An 18,492-nucleotide genomic window follows, 5' to 3' on the forward strand; every position below is an offset into this window, starting at 1 on the left:
TCCACTTACCTGGGCCAGAGGCTGGCAACATGAAAAGCCCTGGCCCCACTTGGCCACTCTCTTCCTGGTGCAGCCACCTCCCTGTGGTCACTCTGCAGTATAACTATTCCTCCTATCTGCCCTCTCCCCTTTCTGTGTTGTGGAAAACAATCCCATTCCAGGCACATCCCATTTTTCTGGCAAAACCAAACCCTGAGCTTGCTTTAAGTTAGGAGAAGAGAAAGCTGCATACCCAAGGTGGTGGTCCTAGCTCTTACCATTAAGGAGTTCTTGAACAAATGGACTCACAGAGGGACTCATGGACAGACAAGACACACAAACTCCCTAAAATCTAGATCTAGATTGAAAAAGTATTAATTTGGCAGGATGGGGAATATTGGGATAATTTACCACTACATCAGAGCCAGCTCGAGCCATTCCTACGCCCCGGGCAGTGGGCGTGCAATGCATGCGTGGCTCCGCCCCCCCGGCCCACAGCACACCTTACAGCTGCAATCCGGCACCCCCCATAGGTCAGTGCCCGGGCAGTGGCCCGGCTAGCCCCAACCTTCCTTAATCCGGCTCTGCACTACATCCAGAGGTAGGTTCCTTGTATTTTCTTTTGCAGGTATCAAAGAATCATAGAGCTGGAAGAGACTTCAGGAGCTCATGGAGTCCAGCCCCCTGCACAAGGCAGGACCAATCCCAACTAAATCAACCCAGCCAGGGCTTTGTCAAGGTAGTTTTGGTTTGGATCCTGGTACATACAGTATGCCTGTTAATCTACCCCACAAAACACATGGGTGGGGGCTCTGCGGAAGGAAAGCAGCAAGGATGAAGCTGAGCGGTAAGTCCAGAAAAGACTACAAATCCCAGAGATCTCAGCAGGGTCTCCTCCCTCGCCTCCTCGGTCAGAGGCAGACGAAACTGAAAGTGCTGCAGCTTCAGGCCCGGGAGATTATTTCACCTTCAGCTGTGCGGCGAGGAGGGGCATCGGGGGGCGGCAGGCGGATCAGGGGAGCGGGCTTTAAAACGGCGCCATGAATGGAGGCGTGAGCTGTGGCTTCTCGGAGGAAGTGATCAATCTCACCAGAGGGCCATTAGGTACGGAGCTAAAGACGGGGAGTGGGAGCTTGGGCTGCTGAATCTGGGCTCGTCTGATCTGGCGTGGAGCCCGGCTCAGTGTAACTGACTTGTCTTCAGAGCTGCCCGGAAAGATCCGGCCCGAGGCCTGTATAATCCTGCTACTAGTTTCTGCTAGCAACAGAGCCAGCTGCAAGTGCCTTCAGCGTGGCAGAGAGACCCACGCAGAAGGAATCTTGTTTGGTTTTAAAATCCGTACAACTTTTCTTTTAAAACGCACTTGTAGCTTCTCTTGATGCTTTTGGGGAGGGGTTAACGCTGCGGTGCACTTTGTTTCAGATGCCTATAATGGGATTTGCTTACTGCCCTGTTATATTGGCCTTTCACAGTGGAGTTGGCTTGTGCTGCAGCTTAAAAGAGTTTATAAATAACATCTCCATAATTAAAAGGAGGGTGGGGGCAGAGAATGAAAATGCAACTGGATTTTCTTCCCAGCCAACACAAGTGTGTTTTTGCTATTTAAAAAGAACAACAACCTGGGTACTTGAGGTTTAACCAGATGTTTGACTCTAAACTATAATGAGGTTTTCCCCTTAAAGGGAGATCTAGTAGATTTAAAAAACCAACAAGAGAAAGTGAAGCTGAAAGGGAAGTGGGGATGTTGAGCAGTTGTATAACTTTATTTGTACTACCAAGCAATTAATGACAGTAATTGGGGGGGAGAGAAGGGTGTAAGGATGGGGGGGAGAGAACAGTCTTAGAGTTGTAGGGTAGTGCATCTAGCAGTGAATTAGTCCTAAATGCCTGCATCATTTGGAAATGAGATTTTTAGATTCCTTGAATCAGTTAGAACAACACTGAATGCAACAACGGTTAAATACTTCTAAAAAATCCAGGCCTTTGGGCTTGTCTTGAGGAAGGCCTGGCCTAAGCTATGCATTAGGTTGCTGTAAGATGTCTTGCATCTGTCAGCTTTTGGAATGTCTCTGCTTAAATTTGGCTCTTGCGGATGTAAGTATCCCCCCTCCTCAAGCGGTGTAAAGTCGTGGTCAATGCAAAGCCAGTGTAGACATTGTGTTGCTTATGTTGACTGTTAATTAGCTTCTCAGGAGCATCCCACAGTGCCCTACGCTCACGTTACAATGGATCCTAGTGAGGATGTGCTCTGCAGAGGCAAGGAGCCAAGCGCGCACCCACACATGATTTAATAGTTGCCTGCGTTGTATGCTGTATTCTGTTGACACACTTTTGTAGTGTAGACTTGTCTGATGGGTGAAAATTGATTGAGTTCCCCAACATGATTTTCAGTGTTGCATAGCCTCCTTTTAACACCTATACATCACGTTACTGTAGTTGGTTGTGCTGTAACCTAGGCTCCACCCAGTTGCACTTTTTCGCACATAATGCCTCAATAATTTCTATCCCCTTGACTATAGTCCTCTGTTAGAAACATCCCTGTAGTTTCTTGTCCTCATCCATGACATCCTCCAGCTGAGGATAAAAAACAGGTCACTCTTTCTTCGAGGTACAATTTTTCCACTTACAATGGCTCACCAAACCTAAGGCTGTAGTACAAAATATTCTGGCATGCTGATGGTTGCCCCTTGTACCTGTGGAGCTGAAATGGATTCTAACTTTCAGCCTTTATTTTAAAGAAACTGAATTAGGGTTGCCAACTTTCCCAACTGGACAGACTGAATGCCTTTTGCAGCAATGGTGTCCAGCCCGTCTGGTTGGGAAAGCTGGCAATTTTAATACACTCCGCATACTGGTAGCATAAAGTATGTGGTGTATATACTGAAGCAAAACATGATTGTCTGCTGTGGGAATGTCCGTGCCCAGAACTTTCAAAAGTACCCTCAGATTTTTGGGAAAACAACACAGGTGAGTCCCTCAGAGGAGCAGAGTATCCTCAGATTCCCTGTAACTCAGCTAGAGGTCCAGTTGCACTGCATTTCTGAAATAGACACACAATCAAAATCAGTGGCCACTTCTGAAAATCTGGGTCAGGGTGACAGTGCGACACACTGTCAGCTTTGTGTTGCTGCTTGGTGCGTAGCTTAAGTGGCTAGCAAAAGATTACATGAGCATAGTTATGGATAGTAAGGTGGGAAAAGGGGGTGTGGCAGAGGCTACAGAGAGTGGTATTTCCATTACAGCCCTGAGTGCTGTCAATGGGACATCCAGGCTCTATGCAATTAAAAATTCATTCTGTAAAGCAAATAAAAACTTACGGTTTCAGCAGTTTTGTCGACGTATGTAAACCTCATTCTATGAGGAATAACGCCTTTTATTGACAGAGTTCTGTCGATAGAAGGCATTATTGCATCTACATTGTCCTTTGCGTCCACACTGTTATGTCGACAAAGCGGCTTGTCGACAGAACTGGATGTAGTCTAGATGCTCTTAATGTTTTTGTTTTTTAAACATTCCCACTAATTATCTCTAGAACAGGTACTGCGTAGGTAGCAGTAGGGAAAACTTCCCTCATCTTGTCCTTCTGGTATGCTGTGATCTTAACTGAAGTGACTGATTACAGTAAGGTGGTACTTCTGTCTCTGCAGTCAACCCCTTGCTTTCCTGTGCTCCCCTGCTAGGGGCTCTGAACACTTCAAAGTATTTTTCCCTTGATTTCTCTGTGGTACCATCTTACAGGCATAAGAACATTTCATTGTGTGGAACAGAGCCTAGGAAAACCAGAAAAAAGTCAGTTCATGAGCACCACTCTCTTTTGGATTTCCTTAAAGTAGGAGAGAGATATTTGGATTTGACTTTGTATCTTTTTAAATTGGAGAGAGAGAGAAGACTTTTTCAACCCCCTATCGGAGTTCCCGTAAGCTGCGCTCTTGGGCGGACACCCAGGAGAGATTCAAATGCCATCCAGGTGATTAGCAGAGTGCTCACAGCTGGCAGCATCTGTTTCTATTTGTGGTGCACATAACACTTATTCTGCCAGCGGATGGAAAAAGTTACAGTGAACTTTGCTCCCTACTGAAGGTAGGTGTGACCTGAGTATTTCACATAAATCTGTTCATTGACTTATTCATTGACAGTGGCAACTTTGTCACTACTAACCTATCTACTATTTCTGTCCAGGACTTTGTGCTCTGCTCATAACGTTAATATCTAAGTACCCGTCCTTGAACATGTACAATCTGATGGTCAAAAGGTGACAGACTCAATATCTGTTGAATTATCCAGTTCAATTCAGGTGTGTGAGAGCCTGGTGTACAGTTGCTAGGCTACTACTTATCCCTGTGCTGCTTCAGATGTCTTAGCATTGCTACTTTGGTGTCAGCATCAGGGCATGATTCAACCTGCTGATCAAATTCTAACTTGCTAGATTTGTGCCTTGGGGCTCCTGCTGACTTGCAGTTATTCTTGTACTTTAGAGAACATTGTGACCTGAATTTATTTGCTAGCACTTGGTGTATTTATCTTGTAGCTTCTGGCTCTTATCTATGATTGTTGAGATATTTCTTATAAGGGGTGGAGTTATACAGCAAGATAATCTGTAGGATCCATGGTGTCTTCATTTCCTCGTAATATCAAAGCATTAATCCATATAGTGTGGCATTCACTTATTTGGCAAAGTGCAGATGCCTGTACAGCTTAATCCTTTTTGAAATATGAATGTTGACTATGCTTGCAAACTGTTAAGATGGTTACAGTATAGAACAGGGCTACTCAACATGCGGCCCACATGTGGCCCATGGCCTGTTTGTTTGCAGCCCACAGTGTAGTTTGTGTTTACGTGGGGCTCAACATGCGGCCAAAACAAAAAAGGAGACAATATAATGGTCTTCTGTTGATATGCGTTTTAGTAGTTACATTCCTGGACTGTCGTTGCTCATTAAAAGTACTGCCATATGGGTGGAAATCGGGTAACTATTGCATTTTATTAATATCAGAAGAACTTACTTAAATGGGGTCTGTGTGTTGTGTAGTCTTGCCTTAATCTTTGTATTCATACCCATCAGTGTGAAAGAAGCTATTTGCATGTATATGCATCCATACTTAAGTTGTGGCCCTCAGCGTGTGCTGTGAGTATCAGTGTGGCCCCCGGGGCTTCCAAAATTGAGTAGCCCTGGTGTAGAATGTCTCTGGCAAAAGCTTGTTGAACAAAAAGAAGTATTTACAATGACAGAATGATGTGTTTAAAAATATAATTCTCATTATACTACATCCCTAATGCCAAATGGTAAAATATTGCAAGATGAAGCTGTTAAATAATTTGGCATTGCACAAAAATGTAGTTTTTCAGTAAATACCCCCTTAAAAAGTTAACCGGTTAAATGATATAAATGTAATTGTTAACCAGGTCCGGACAACCCACTCCTCCAGCCTTCTGCAGGTGGTGGAGCTGCTCTGGCTGTGCAGGGTCCCACCACGCCACGGGTGAGACACTGCTCCGGCTAGCTGGGATCCTGCTCCACTGAAGTGGGGAACTTCTTTGGTCTACTGGGGTCCTGCTGGCCAGGCTGTAATGGAAGGGGGGGCTGCATTTCTCCCCTCCCGCCCCCTCCTCCCCCGCCACTGGTTAAGCATGCCAGTAGCTGGGTAAGCATAACTGGTTAACCTTTTACATCCCTATTTGGAATCTCTCTCTCTCTCTTCCTTCTCAAAGAAGAGAGAACTGAGAAATGTGCACCTGTTCGGAATACAGTAGATACTGCTTAATAGCAACCTCAATATTAACAACTTGTGATTTAATAGCAACACTTTTATTTTCTTTGATTACAAGTGTTGATGGGTTCAGATTAGGGATGTGACCTGGTTAACCAGTCAGCATCACCCTTATTGGGTGATACTTACTGGTTATGGTTGACTGGCGGGGGCTGGTGCAACCCCTCCTTCTGATGCTGGCAGGGGGGCTGCTCCTGCCTGGAGGGGCCCACTGCAGTCTGCAGGAGCCCCAGCCAGAGCAGTCCCTGCCTGCCGTGGATCCGACCTGACTGCTCCAGGATGCCTGCCTCCATTTAAGCAGTTAGCTAGTCAAATGTTATTTTTAACCAGTTAACTGCTTAAACTGGATTTTATATCCCGAATTCAGATACAGGCTGTATCTCCCTTAACTGGGAAGGAATCTTTGGTCTGGCAACATCCTTGGTCCATCAAGACCATGGATGTTGCTGGACCACAGACTCCAGATATAGGGAGGTCTGGCTATGGGGTAGGGGGAGCCCTGTGTTGAGGAGGGGGCAGAGGAGTGGCACAGTGGGGAGTTTGGGCCCCAGTGGCTGGGCAGTAGCAGGGGACCAGAAGCCCCAGTGACGGCCAGGAAGTTCTGGCTTGGGGAGCCACAGCTGGACAGGCAGCTGTGGGCCAGGCTGGAACCCTAGCTGGGGGCAGCGACTCAGCATGGGACATGAGGGAAGACACCTCCCCTGGTCTGGCAAATCCCCTCATTCAGGACCGGTCCGGTCCCAAGGGTGCCAAACCAGGGAGGTCCAACCTGCACCGGCAACAATAATCTGTTTATTAGCCACAATTTTTGTTTAAGAACTGCTCCACCTACAGGCAGGTTTGTGAGGCTGCGGGGCAGAGAAGAGAGTGTTGGGACCTGGCTGTAGCCCTGCAAACCTGTTTGCTTCTGATGCTCAGCTCATCCTGGCACATCTGTGCAGGGGATGCAAGCCTACAAACTTGCCTGTGGATAGGAAGAGGAGGAGGGGAAGGAAGGCTGAGGGCGTGGGGTGGGAGGGGAGGCAGGCTGCAGCCCAGATGGTCATTTCTGGAACTGTGTTGCAGCCCTTAAAGATCCTTTCTTAATCTGGCCCTGCTGCTGGGGGCCAGAGGAGCACATCTCCTTTCCCACCCCAGTAGGGAGCTACAATGGCCAAGCGCGAGGGGCTTTTTCCCTAGCTGTAGCAGCCCAGAGCCCCTGTGCAGGGCTTACTAGGCAGTTGCATGGACCACGTAGCTGAGAGTGAACCCTGACACTGATCTTTCTGTTCCCAGGGTCCTAGCCTCGTGGGAAGTGGTTTGTGGGCTTGTTGGTTTTGTCTCTGTAAGTGCATTGGGTAACATCACTACTTCACTTCTCCCAGTCCCTGTTAGTAATTCAATTCTTTCCACCACTTGTCTCAGACTGACAGGAAAAGGAACAACACAGCTGGGGAAGTAGATGCTGCTATTGATATTACTGTATTTATCAGCCAGAGGGGCATTCTCTGAACACTGTGGCTCACCCCAGACCCTCTGATCTCCTGTAACAGAGCTAAAAAGCCAACTCCAAGGTGGGGCAAGCTAGCTTTTATTTGCCTTTCTGTTTACAAGTCTCCTGCATCATATTCCTCTACCCGGTGCGTAAAACATCAGCCTGGCTGAGTGTGTGTCTGGGACTTGATTTTAGACCATGTTTGGAGTAGCTTCTGAGTAACAGGATCATGTCAGAAGGAGATGGGTTTTCCCCTTTCCCTCCTTCAGAGGTTTGGTATATCTGCTCCTGACCTCCCAAATCTCATGCTCGTGGATCATTTCTCTCCTCACATACATATTACAAAGAGTTTGTTGCACTGTGGTACAGAATGTGCCCGAGCACCCGGTGGGGATCCTGCCTTTGAGATCAGCCTGTTCTTGTGGGTTAGACTAAGCAACAAATCTTAATCTTCCAACACCCTTTAATCCACCAGCTGGTTACAGCCAGAGTTCTGGAATTAACTTTGTTTTTAACAAACAAAACCCACCCAAACTGCTTCCATCAGGCCATAATTTCCATTCCAATTTTTGGTGTGACTTTATACCCTTGTACTTTGGAATCCAAAGCAGGAAATGAATACAGGGAGAGCACAAAGAGCTTGCAAAGTTGCTGCTGATGCTTACATAAAATGTGAAGTGGTTAAAAGTCTGAACTCGATATCCTTGGGTAAAACTCTGCACTCAAATACCCTAGGGCCTGATTCAATGAGTTATAAACATTAAATCATCTTAAATAAAGGACTAGAGGTTGAATGATCTGGGCTTCAAGACCATGAGCAAGCCGGTAACCTCTTGGTGCCTCAGCTTCCCTATCTGTACAATGGGGATAATACTTCCTACCTCAAAAATGTGTTGGGAGAGTTATTTGTTAGTGCATGAAGACAGACTTGCAAAATGGCCTACTTTTGTAATGTAGAGTCTTTTGGTTTCCTTGAAATAAACAGTTCTTCTGTAGTTGTCACCATCCAGACGGTATTGCATTAGGATCACTTTCCCCTAATTATAAGGTTGTCTTGATCTCTGTTGGACCTATTTCTTATCTACGTTACATTTTCTGTCACCTGTGTCTCTCAGGATTGGGCTTTAACATCGTTGGTGGGATGGATCAGCCGTACATTGCCAATGACAGTGGCATCTACGTCAGCCGGATCAAAGAAGATGGGGCTGCTGCTCTTGATGGCCGATTACAAGAGGGAGACAAAATTTTAGCGGTAAGCCACTTCCTTAGCAGCATATCCCAGAGGATCAGGCAGAGTTTCAGCCAGCAAGGAGAGGAGATGAGATGAGACATCCTCTAAGTGGCTAATCATGTAGTCAATACAATTTGTATCGATTAGCTGATAAGGGTTGGCACTCTGTCCTAGCTCATGCCAGGCCCAGGAGCTACTCCCACTGTGGCTCTTGAGTTTAAATGTAGTAAGTGCTGCGAACACAGGCTGCTCCCGCAGCATCCCCTGTCCATGGGAGGTCCCAGCTCCCTTTCTGCGGGATGCGAAGCAGCCTCTGTTCACTGTGAGCCTGATAGAGGCAGTGCAGGAGTGGGGGGGACCGCTGGCACCACAGAAAAGGTGCTGGGGAGAACAGGCTTTTAAGCTGACTCCCCCTGTCCCCCCAGCACTGGCTCCTGCTTTCCCCCATCCCTTGCTGACTCTGATAGGGGGAAAATACAAGTAGTTGACTACTCAATTAGTTGCTTACATCCTGTAAACCAGAGACCATCCTCATCCCATTTTGCCTTCTTGCTTTTCCAGGAACTTTCCTTGGCCTCTTGGCTAGCACATCACACAGATGTGATCTCAAAGATTTGATGATACTAAGGGCCTGATTTTGTCCCCTCCCTCTCCCCTCCCATTTTTTGTTTCAGTACTGTGACTCCACTGACTTTACTGGGGTTATTTATGACTTACATCAGTGGGTGAGGAAAATCCATCTCCCAGCTACTAGGTTTCTCTCCCCTGCACACTAGTGGGTGCGTTAAGAGTTACTAACTTTTTGCTCAGGAGGTGCTATGAAAGGTTTCACTGTAACCAAAAAAGTGTACCTTAAGCTGTTTTGGTTGCCGGAATCATGGTTAAGTTGGGTCAGATTTGGTATGAAGATTTTCTTCTGCTATGGCGAGCTCTACAAGAAGATAGCCCTGTAACAAACAGAAAAGAATACGGAAGTTTGCTAAAACAGGATACAGCATTTGTGTATCTAATGGAGTTCAGTTATAGTTTTAAACTCGCTTGTTCTAATCAGTTTTAGGCTTATAAATAAACTAAGTGGCTTATGCAAGTTGGAGCTTGATAGTTGAACCAAAGTGATTGTGTGTATGTGTGTGTGTGTGTGTGTAAATTAAATACATAAATAAAATGTACCTTATTCCAATAGTGTAGTCAAAGCTGAGTATTAAGAAATACTTCATGACTGTGAAATTTACAAGGCTTTGAAACTTCCTTCTATGAAAAATAATAACCTCCTGACTAGAATGATTTAAAACTGGGCAGGAAAAAGCACCATGAAATTTATAGGGAGTAATCTTGCATTGCTCTCTTGGTTGGGTCTCCTTGAGTGTGTTAACTTATCTAATGGGTCTCACCCCCGCCCCTTTAAAAAGAAAAAGGCCTTTTTTCCTATAAAAGGGCGTAGCTATCCATGAAAGCCAATCAGTGAACACCTTGGCCCCTTAACTGAAGATGCAGGTTTTTAGTTTGGATTGAATTTGAATTTGTTAATCAATATTCAGTCATTAAGCATGAATAAATACATCCCAAACCACAGTATTTGACAGCAGAAGATGCCGCAGTGCAATGCAACTGCATCTGTTTCCATTCAGTGATACAGGAAGGGCATCTAGTCAGTCTCAGGCTTCCAGCTCCCTACCTGTTGCCATTATTGGGTGGAGATTTGTATCTCTCTTCCTTCTCCCCTGGCTATTTGCAGACTGCATAGTCTCCTGGCTAGTCTGTGTAATTCCCAGCACAAACAGGTTTCCCAAGCATTCCTGCTGGCTTTCTCTTCAGAGAGATGGTGAAAAGTGTGTCTGCCCACAGTTACAGGTACCACACAGCTTTCTTTGTGTAAGCCTGCTTTATTCTTAGGATAAAAGCACTAGAAAAGCCCTATACATACCCTTACCAGAGATCATACCAACTCTAACATGGGCTTTGTCTGAAGGAGTCTGTCTAAATCCTGCCCAAGGATTTCCTTGTGTTTTCAAATTCATCACGGCTACAGCCCTTTCTTATGAGGCCTTCACAGGCCCAGTCCTTCCAACCCTACCCTAAGGATAGGAGCCTTCGATAGGCCAGGGGTCCTATTTGCTGCATCAAGCAGAAGGGCCTAAGCCAGTTTAAAACTAATAACTATATCCAAAAACATTTTCTGTGCCTTCTGGATCCTGGACAATCCATTTTGAACTAGTATGTGTGTATCTTTACGGAGGGGTGACTTCAAAGGGCTAATTACTGAGGGATTACATTAGAATTCCCTGCCTCCTAGAGGAGTTGTGTACACTTTCACAATAACACATACACAGTTGCATTTTTGATGCAAAGGATCCCAAAGGTATTAACATCCATTAACTCTAAAAATTCAATAAAGTTCATTCAAAGCATTGCAGGAAATTAGAACTGTTTCAGTTATGTTGATATGAAGGAGTCTATTTAAAAAAAAAACCATGGATATCTCAGATTCACATTTAAACTTCATTTTTTAACTTCATGCCTCAGTGTAGACAAGTGCTTGTGAAGAAATTTGGGTTCCAGGCAATTTCAAAATGACATCACCACTATGGGTACGTCTACACAGCAACATTATTTTGAAATAACTGCCTGCTGCATAGACACGGACTAGGTTATTTCGAAATAACTAGCGTTCTTTCAAAATAATGTAGAAATACAGTCAAGCTGGAGGATTTCTTACTCCAACTCCTGTAACCCTCACTGTATGAGGAATAAGGGAAGTCAGAGGAAGAGGGCTGTGCAGACTCTCCCAATTTTCGAAATAAACTACACAACTGACGTAGCTCAATTTGCGTAGCTTATTTTAAGCCCTGCTATGTAGAGGCACCCTAAGGCTGTGTCTACACTGGCAAGATTTTACGCAAAAGCAGGTGCTTTTGCGCAAAATCTTGCTGCCTGTCTACACTGGCCGTGTGTATTTGCGCAAGAACACTGATGTTCTACTGTACAAAATCAGTGCTTCTTGTGCAAATACTCTGACGCTCCTGCTCAGGGATAAGTCCGCTTGCGCAAGTGGCCAGTGTAGACAGGTAACATCAATTTCATGCGCAAGAAAGTCCGATGGCTAAAATGGCAATCGGAGCTTTCTTGCGCAAGAGAGCGTCTACACTGGCATGGATGCTTTTGCGCAAAAGCACATCTCTTCTGCAAAGGCACATGCCAGTATAGACGCTCTCTTGCGCAAATACTTTTAATGGAAAACCTTTTCCATTAAAAGTGTTTGTGCAAAATCATGCTAGTGTAGCCGCAGCCTAAGTGTTTGTACTTCATTTTCAGTGGATCCAGTCCTATTCGCTCCCCCTTCCAGATGTTGTTATAATTCCTTTCCTTTGACTTTGCTCTGCTCCTCCAAAAGATAAAATAGGCTGTACTGGAAGTGGTTATTATTTCAAACCACTCAGCCTCAAAAACTGGACAAGTAAATAGGGATTGGATAAGATAGATATGCTCTTGAGTAAGCAATTTTATATCTATATTGGATAAATGGTATTTTAAAAGCCCCTGCCTCGCCCTCTGTAATATCCGAACTAGCCGATCTAGTGTTGCTCAGGTGTGTAACACAAGAAATGGCTGGCTGGCTTTTGTTGGGAACTAAAAGGAGGAGCGGCATGGAGGCCGGGAAGGCAGGCATGGCCTGACCCCATGAGGAGTCATATGAGAGGGGGAAGGGAATCCCCCAGGTGAATTGGCATGGGAGAGGGAGGGAATTTCCAGGTCCTGTGAGGAGGTACAGGGGGAGGAAATCTCTATGTTCGTTGTGAAGTGGTAGGGGAGAGCAAGGAGGAAATCGCTAGCCTCTCCCCATAGTCTTACAGTGTGTGTGCGGGGGGCGGGGAAGGGAATCTCCACACACCCTTGTGGAGTAGCAGGGAAGCAGGAATGTGCTAGCCCCCATAGGTGGGGGAGACCCCCAGGTCCTGTAGCAAAGGGGTAGGGGGAATACCCAGGCCCTGTAGCTGCAAGGGAACCTTACCCATAGAAGATGGCTTGGCTGGAAACTTGCAGAGCCTCATCCCCAGCCGGTCATTCGCATGCTGGTGTGGCTGTCCCTACTGCTCACTCTGCAGTATCCCATCCCTGCTCACTGCCCCCAGAGGTGAGTGTGAGGATTATGTCCCTCCTCTTTCAGTCCCTCCCTTCCTATCTTGGGGAGGAGGAGTGGAAGCCCCATTCCCGCCACTTCATATGTTCCCTGCGCAACCAAATCCTGACCTTGCTTTAAGTTAGGGTAAGAGAAAGCTGCATACCAAATTTGGTGGCCCTAGCTGTTACTGTTTGGGAGTTCTTGCACAAACAGATATATAGACAGACCATCTATCTAATTACTACAGTTTGGGTTCACCTCTAAAAGATTAAAACCAGTTTAGTTGGAATTTAGAAAAGTTTGTTAATGTTTTGATCTGGGGTTTCAGTATGGGATCTTTATAATTGGAATACAGGCAGTCCCCGGGTTACATGGATCTGACTTGCATCGGATCCCTACTTACAAACGGGGTGAGGCAACCCCGCACTAGCTGCTTCCCCCCAGCAGACCAGGGAGACGCGAAGCTAGCGGCCCCCCGCAGCAGACCAGGGAGACGCGGAGCGGCTTTTCTCAGCAGACACCTCAGCTTGAGAATAAAGGACTGAGGGAAGTGAGGTGTGGGAGAATAAAACTGAGCTCTGGAGAAATGTTTGGCTAGAGTTTCCCCTACAATATGTACCAGTTCCGACTTACATACAGATTCAACTTAAGAACAAACCTACAGTCCCTATCTTGTACGTAACCCGGGGACTGCCTGTATATTAAGGTTCTGCTTAATTGTGCAGTAACACAAGGGGTGCGTCTAGACTGGCAAGATTTTGCACAAAAGCGACCGCTTTTGCGCAAAAACTTGCCAGCTGTGTACACTGGCCGCTTGAATTTGCGCAAGAACACTGACTTTGTAATGTACAAAATCAGTGCTTCTTGTGCAAATACTTTCACACTCCCACTCGGGAAAAAGCCCTCTTGCGCAAGAATACTTGTGCAAGAGGGCCAGTGTAGACAGGGAACAACTGTTTTGTGCAAAAAAGCCCCGATGGCTAAAATGGCGATCGGGGCTTTTTTGCACAAAATCGCGTCTAGCCTAGCCACGGATGCCCATCCTTTTCCCTATCTTCCCCCCCCCCCATCCAAAAGCACTTTTTGCGCAAAAGCATCCGTGCCAATAGAGACGCGCTTTTGTGGAAATACTTTTAACAGAAAAGTTTTTCCATTAAAAGTATTTCCGCAAAATCATGCCAGTCTAGACGCAGCCAAGGTGATTGTCTTTACTACAGTTATTAACTCTTGCATTTAGAATAATTCTAACTACCGAAACTGGTGGCAGTTCCACAGTGCTGAAAGATGACTTTTGATCCCACAGCTAGCAGTTCTCCTTTTTTCTTCCTGTGTTAGGTAAACGGCAGAGACCTGAAGAATTTGCTGCACATGGATGCTGTGGAACTGTTCAGGAATGCAGGCTGCAATGTTTCTCTGAAAGTTCAGCACAGGGTGTGTATTGCTGACTCCTGGCAGTTGTCTGAGGCCCTTCTGCCATGGCTTGGGTCAGACTGTAGGAGAGTCCTGGTAGAGCCCTGTTTTTGCCAGGGTTGATGCATACTTGTAGTATGAGGCAAGATGCCTGTGCAGTTGTCGCTGCTGCTTAACTTGCACCAGCTCTGGAGACAGAGAGAAACCCAAAATCTGCTGCTGTCAGTCTGGCACCTGTCACTGGTACTGAAGTTGATGAAGGAAATGCTGACCCATCCTGAATCATTGGATTGTAGGTAGGGTTGCCAGGTGTCCAGTATTGACCCGGACAATCCATTATTTTCGCCTCCTGTCCGATAAATTCAGAAAATACCAGACACCTGAAATGTCCGGTGGTCTTTTGTTCGGTTGTTTGTTTTTTCCCCCCCCTGCCAGGAGGCGAAAATACTCAGCAACCAGGCCCAGCCCCCCGGAACCTCCCGCCAGGCCCCCCGAATGCCTCCCCACACCCTGCTTACCTGGTTCCTCAGGGGCTTGTGATGTCGCTGGAACAGAAAAACGAAACTGCTGCCAGCAAAAAAGCCTTTTCTTAAAGGGGTCATGCTGATTTTATTTGTTATCTTAATTTTTTGGCTTAACTGTTGTTGGGGGTCTTTTTTGTTCAACAACTTTGGTCTCCCCTTCTTTTTTTCCTCAACAGAATTTTTTTTCCCCGTTGGGTTTTTTTTTATCGGTGGGGGGGATGTTTGGTATTTTTAAACCATCTGGCAGCCCTAACTCTAGAGTTATGTCTACACTATGAGTTTTGCCATAAGAGGCAATGCAAATGAAGTGCAGATTAGCATTTTCTCACAATTCATTTGCATAATCTCATCTGGTCCGTTTTGCGCAAGGGGTTTTTGGCAAAAACAAGCAGTATGGGCGGATCCGTTTTGTGCAAAAAAAACCTACTTGTTTTTACGCAAAAATGGACTGGAAGAGATTATGCAAATGAAGCACAAGAAAATGCTAATCAGCGCTTCATTTGCAACATAGCCTAGTTGTTGTAGATTTCTGCCTTTGGGAGCAGAAAGTCCTGCATTCTAATCCTCCCAGGTCCCAAGTGTACAGTATGCCGATGACCAAGTTGTGTGGCTTTAGAAGCTCACACATTCCTTACATAGCATTGCTGTCTGCCTTGGTCTCCTTACCACTGATGCTCTTCTTTCTTCTTAGTTGCAGCCGCAGAATGGCGCAGCTGGTCACCGAGGAGATGGAGAACCAGGTGATATTCCCCTGGCTGTCATTTTGGTGCCTGGGTTGATCCTCGCCATAACTGCAGTGTGGGCCTTCCTAAGATATCGACAGCGAATGTGAAATGTTCCCCTCTGAAGAGCTCTGTGCATATATATATATATATATATATATATAAATATTACACAGCTACACTATAATTTAAAGAGAGAATCAACAGTTTTATCCTGGACTAATGCCAGAGAGGATTGTTGCCTCTTGTAAAGCTGCTGCTGATGTTCATTGTGTTCTGATTGTCTTGGGGGTAGGGTTGATGGAGGAAGGAGACTGTGTAAACTGGAATGTGCCATTTTCACTGGTCCCCTGGAAGTTTTGCCATCCCCTTTCTCACACCATGAACTTTCAAATACTTATCCTGTATTTTAAGATGTGACTTGGGGGGTAGAAGGGTGGAACAGACTGTGGCTGTGTTTCCAAGAACAATTTTATTTTGGGAATTTCCTTGTTCTCTTTTTCATTCCTCTTACAACCAGTGCTCCAGCTTTCTGAATCAAGAATACAGAGGAGTGTGTGTTGTGGGGTTTGTTTTTCTTATTTGGGATTGGGCAGGGATCAGGGTGGTTAATAAATGCCTTAGAGAAATGCATACAATCTAATCTGGTTTCACAGATGAAATTCCCAGAGTAGCCACTTCCATAAAACAAATACGCAATATCAGCAAGGTGTTGTACTGGCCCTAGAAAGGCAGGAGGCAGCATTGGGCAGCAGGAGGAGTAAGGATGGAAAGCTCAGGAATGAAGAACCAAAGAATTGTAACAGGAAGCTGCAGAAAGGTCCCTGAAGTAGAGGTGAACCAACAGCACATTTAGTCCCTGGAACTACCTAAAGCCCCGTCTTCCAGGTTGCAGATGAATTTCCACCCCAGCCTCCAAAAATTAAATACTAACTTTACCCAGATTTATTACAGCAGTTGATCTGCAGGCTACAGCATCCTGTAGCCTCAAAAGACTTTAGTGTGAGATGATCTGGTCTTGGTCCATCTGAAGTTCTGACATGGCTGCTAGGGAGTTATGCCAAAGCATGGGACAGAGGAAGAAGATGCACAGTCATGGCAGGTATTGAGTTGCCACACTACACTCATCTTGGGGGGGGGAGGCACAGAAGGAGGACGGGAGGGGCCTGGTAAGAAAGGTGAATGGGCAAAAACATTCCTTGCCACAAAGGAGAACAACAAAGCCTAGTGAGGTGTTTCACAGGATGCTAGCTCTGTAATAATGCTGGGAGAAATGAGCAATAGCATGTTGCTATGAGAGTAAAGCTGGCTGATATCTAGACTTAAGGAAGCCCGAGTGTGTCTATTGGGGTAGCCGGGAGGAGAATATGCACAGTACGTCAGTGCTCCACTGACACCTTTTTTTTTTTTAAATAGACTGTAGAACAAACCATTTCTAGGTACTTAATGCAGCCTCTGAACCATGCTTGTTAGGCCACAGTGCCTGTGAGAAGTGTGTGGGTAGAATGCTTGGCAAATAAGACTGAAGCTAGAGATCGTCTCTGCAAAAGTGGTGATCGAATTTTATCTACAGGACTGTAACGCCTCACACTGTCTGCTTTTAAACATGTCAGCTCACCTCACTGGAGAGCAATTTGTTTTTCTTGTCTCAGAGAATGGGTGAGGGGTGTGTGTGGTTTTTTTAAAAAAATTACATGTATAGTCTGTATAATGCCAAAAATCCCATTCACAATATATGTATACAAACTGGATGATACCCTCTCTGCTTGTTACTTCTCTTGTCCCTAACCCTCCTCTGGATTTACAGGTCACTAGGTTATACACATATTAAGAATGCCACACTATTGCTGGCTGGAGATTATATTGGTTAGATGAGGGTTATTTGCTATAGTACTTGATATTCCTACAGCATTGTGAAGGATCCTAGAGTGCTACTCCAACTATTTACATTTAAAGCATCTTTATTTCAGGCACTGCAAAGAGGAGATCGTGAGGAAAAATTTTGCCCAAGGCTCTGAAGGCAAACTTCTGTTCTTGCCAAGAGTGTCATGGGATTTTGGTGGCCGTATGTGCAAAGGTAATGGTGTGTGTCCACAGTTTCATGGTCATGGGCTTGATTATGCCTGCAAAGCAGGTAAATGATTGCCAACAGGAAGGTGCCCACTTACCTTTTTGTGTGTGCAATCGAGGCTGTACATTTGTGAAAGTCTAGGTCTCTGCTTGAACATTCGGCCACCTGTCTGTGCAAAGGAAGGGAGAGCCTCTTGTTAGATGACACTTGCTGTCATAATTTGGCCATTTTCAATGTAATCGTTCTTCCGACTAGAACGTTCACTGCGAACTTGATTGTTTTTGTTTTATACAGCACTAGTCATGAGTAGAAGCTACCCATGAAAATGAGACTAGGACATAAATAAGTTACAAACCTTCTCAAGGAAAGAACCCAGCATTTCAGATTACGGCCGGTCCCCGAGTTATGAACACGTTACAGACCAAATGCTTGGCTGTAACTCGGAATGGTCGTAACTTGGAACCCTTTGAGTTACATTGCGACCACGCTGTTCGTAAGCACGGGTTGCGTTCGTAACTCGGAGCCCGCATTTACAACCGCTTTGGTCGTAAGTGCGGATGGTCGTAAGTTGAGATGGCCGTAAATTGGGGACCAGCTGTAGATTGAAAAAAGTGACACTTTTATGCTTGTGACACTTGCAGGGACCAGGAATCTACAGGAGACTGGTACTTCCAAGATAGAAATGGGCAAACGCATGGCAAACCCATGCTTGAGAGTAAAGATGTTAAATTGCAGTTACCTAGCTAATCGTATAGCCAATACAATTTGTATCGACTAATCGTATAGTCAATTTGAACCGCTCTGCAGAGCTGCAGCAGGGGTAGCTCCAGAAGCCAGCTAGAGCCAGGACTGAGCAGTCCCAGCTCTTGCTGGCTCCAGGAGCCACCCATGCTGTGGCTCTGCATTGAAAATGTAGCAAGAATTGCCCAGCTCTTACTACATTTAAAATGCAGAGGCGCGGTGTCCTAGATCAACATGAGCTGGGAATGTTCGGTCCCGGGTCATGCTGAGTCCAGCAGCCCCTGTTTGCAGCAGGCAGGGGCTGCTCCAGCACCAGTTCCTGATTGCCGTGAACAGGGGCTACTTGGCAGCACCAGCCCCTGTCCATGGTAAGGGTCTGTCTCCCCACTGGGACCCCTGTAGCCAGGGGCTGCTTAGCAGCAGCCCCCCCAATTCCTCCCTGCCTCTGATA

The 18,492-nt window shown here is 45.9% G+C and overlaps 1 protein-coding gene across 1 annotated transcript; it reads left to right on the forward strand.

Annotated features, from left to right (window-relative positions):
• Positions 1-919: 919 nt before the first annotated feature.
• On the forward strand, positions 920-16,985 carry SYNJ2BP (synaptojanin 2 binding protein). Its single transcript, XM_006130308.5, has 4 exons — positions 920-1,083; positions 8,338-8,474; positions 13,909-14,004; positions 15,199-16,985. Exons 1-4 carry the CDS (start codon positions 1,020-1,022, stop codon positions 15,337-15,339), a joined length of 438 nt encoding a protein of 145 aa, XP_006130370.1. The 5' UTR covers positions 920-1,019; the 3' UTR covers positions 15,340-16,985.
• The last annotated feature ends 1,507 nt before the right edge of the window (positions 16,986-18,492 follow it).

Source organism: Pelodiscus sinensis, chromosome 5 (assembly GCF_052426305.1).
Source record: "Pelodiscus sinensis isolate ZL-2025 chromosome 5, ASM5242630v1, whole genome shotgun sequence".
NCBI lineage: Eukaryota > Metazoa > Chordata > Testudines > Trionychidae > Pelodiscus > Pelodiscus sinensis.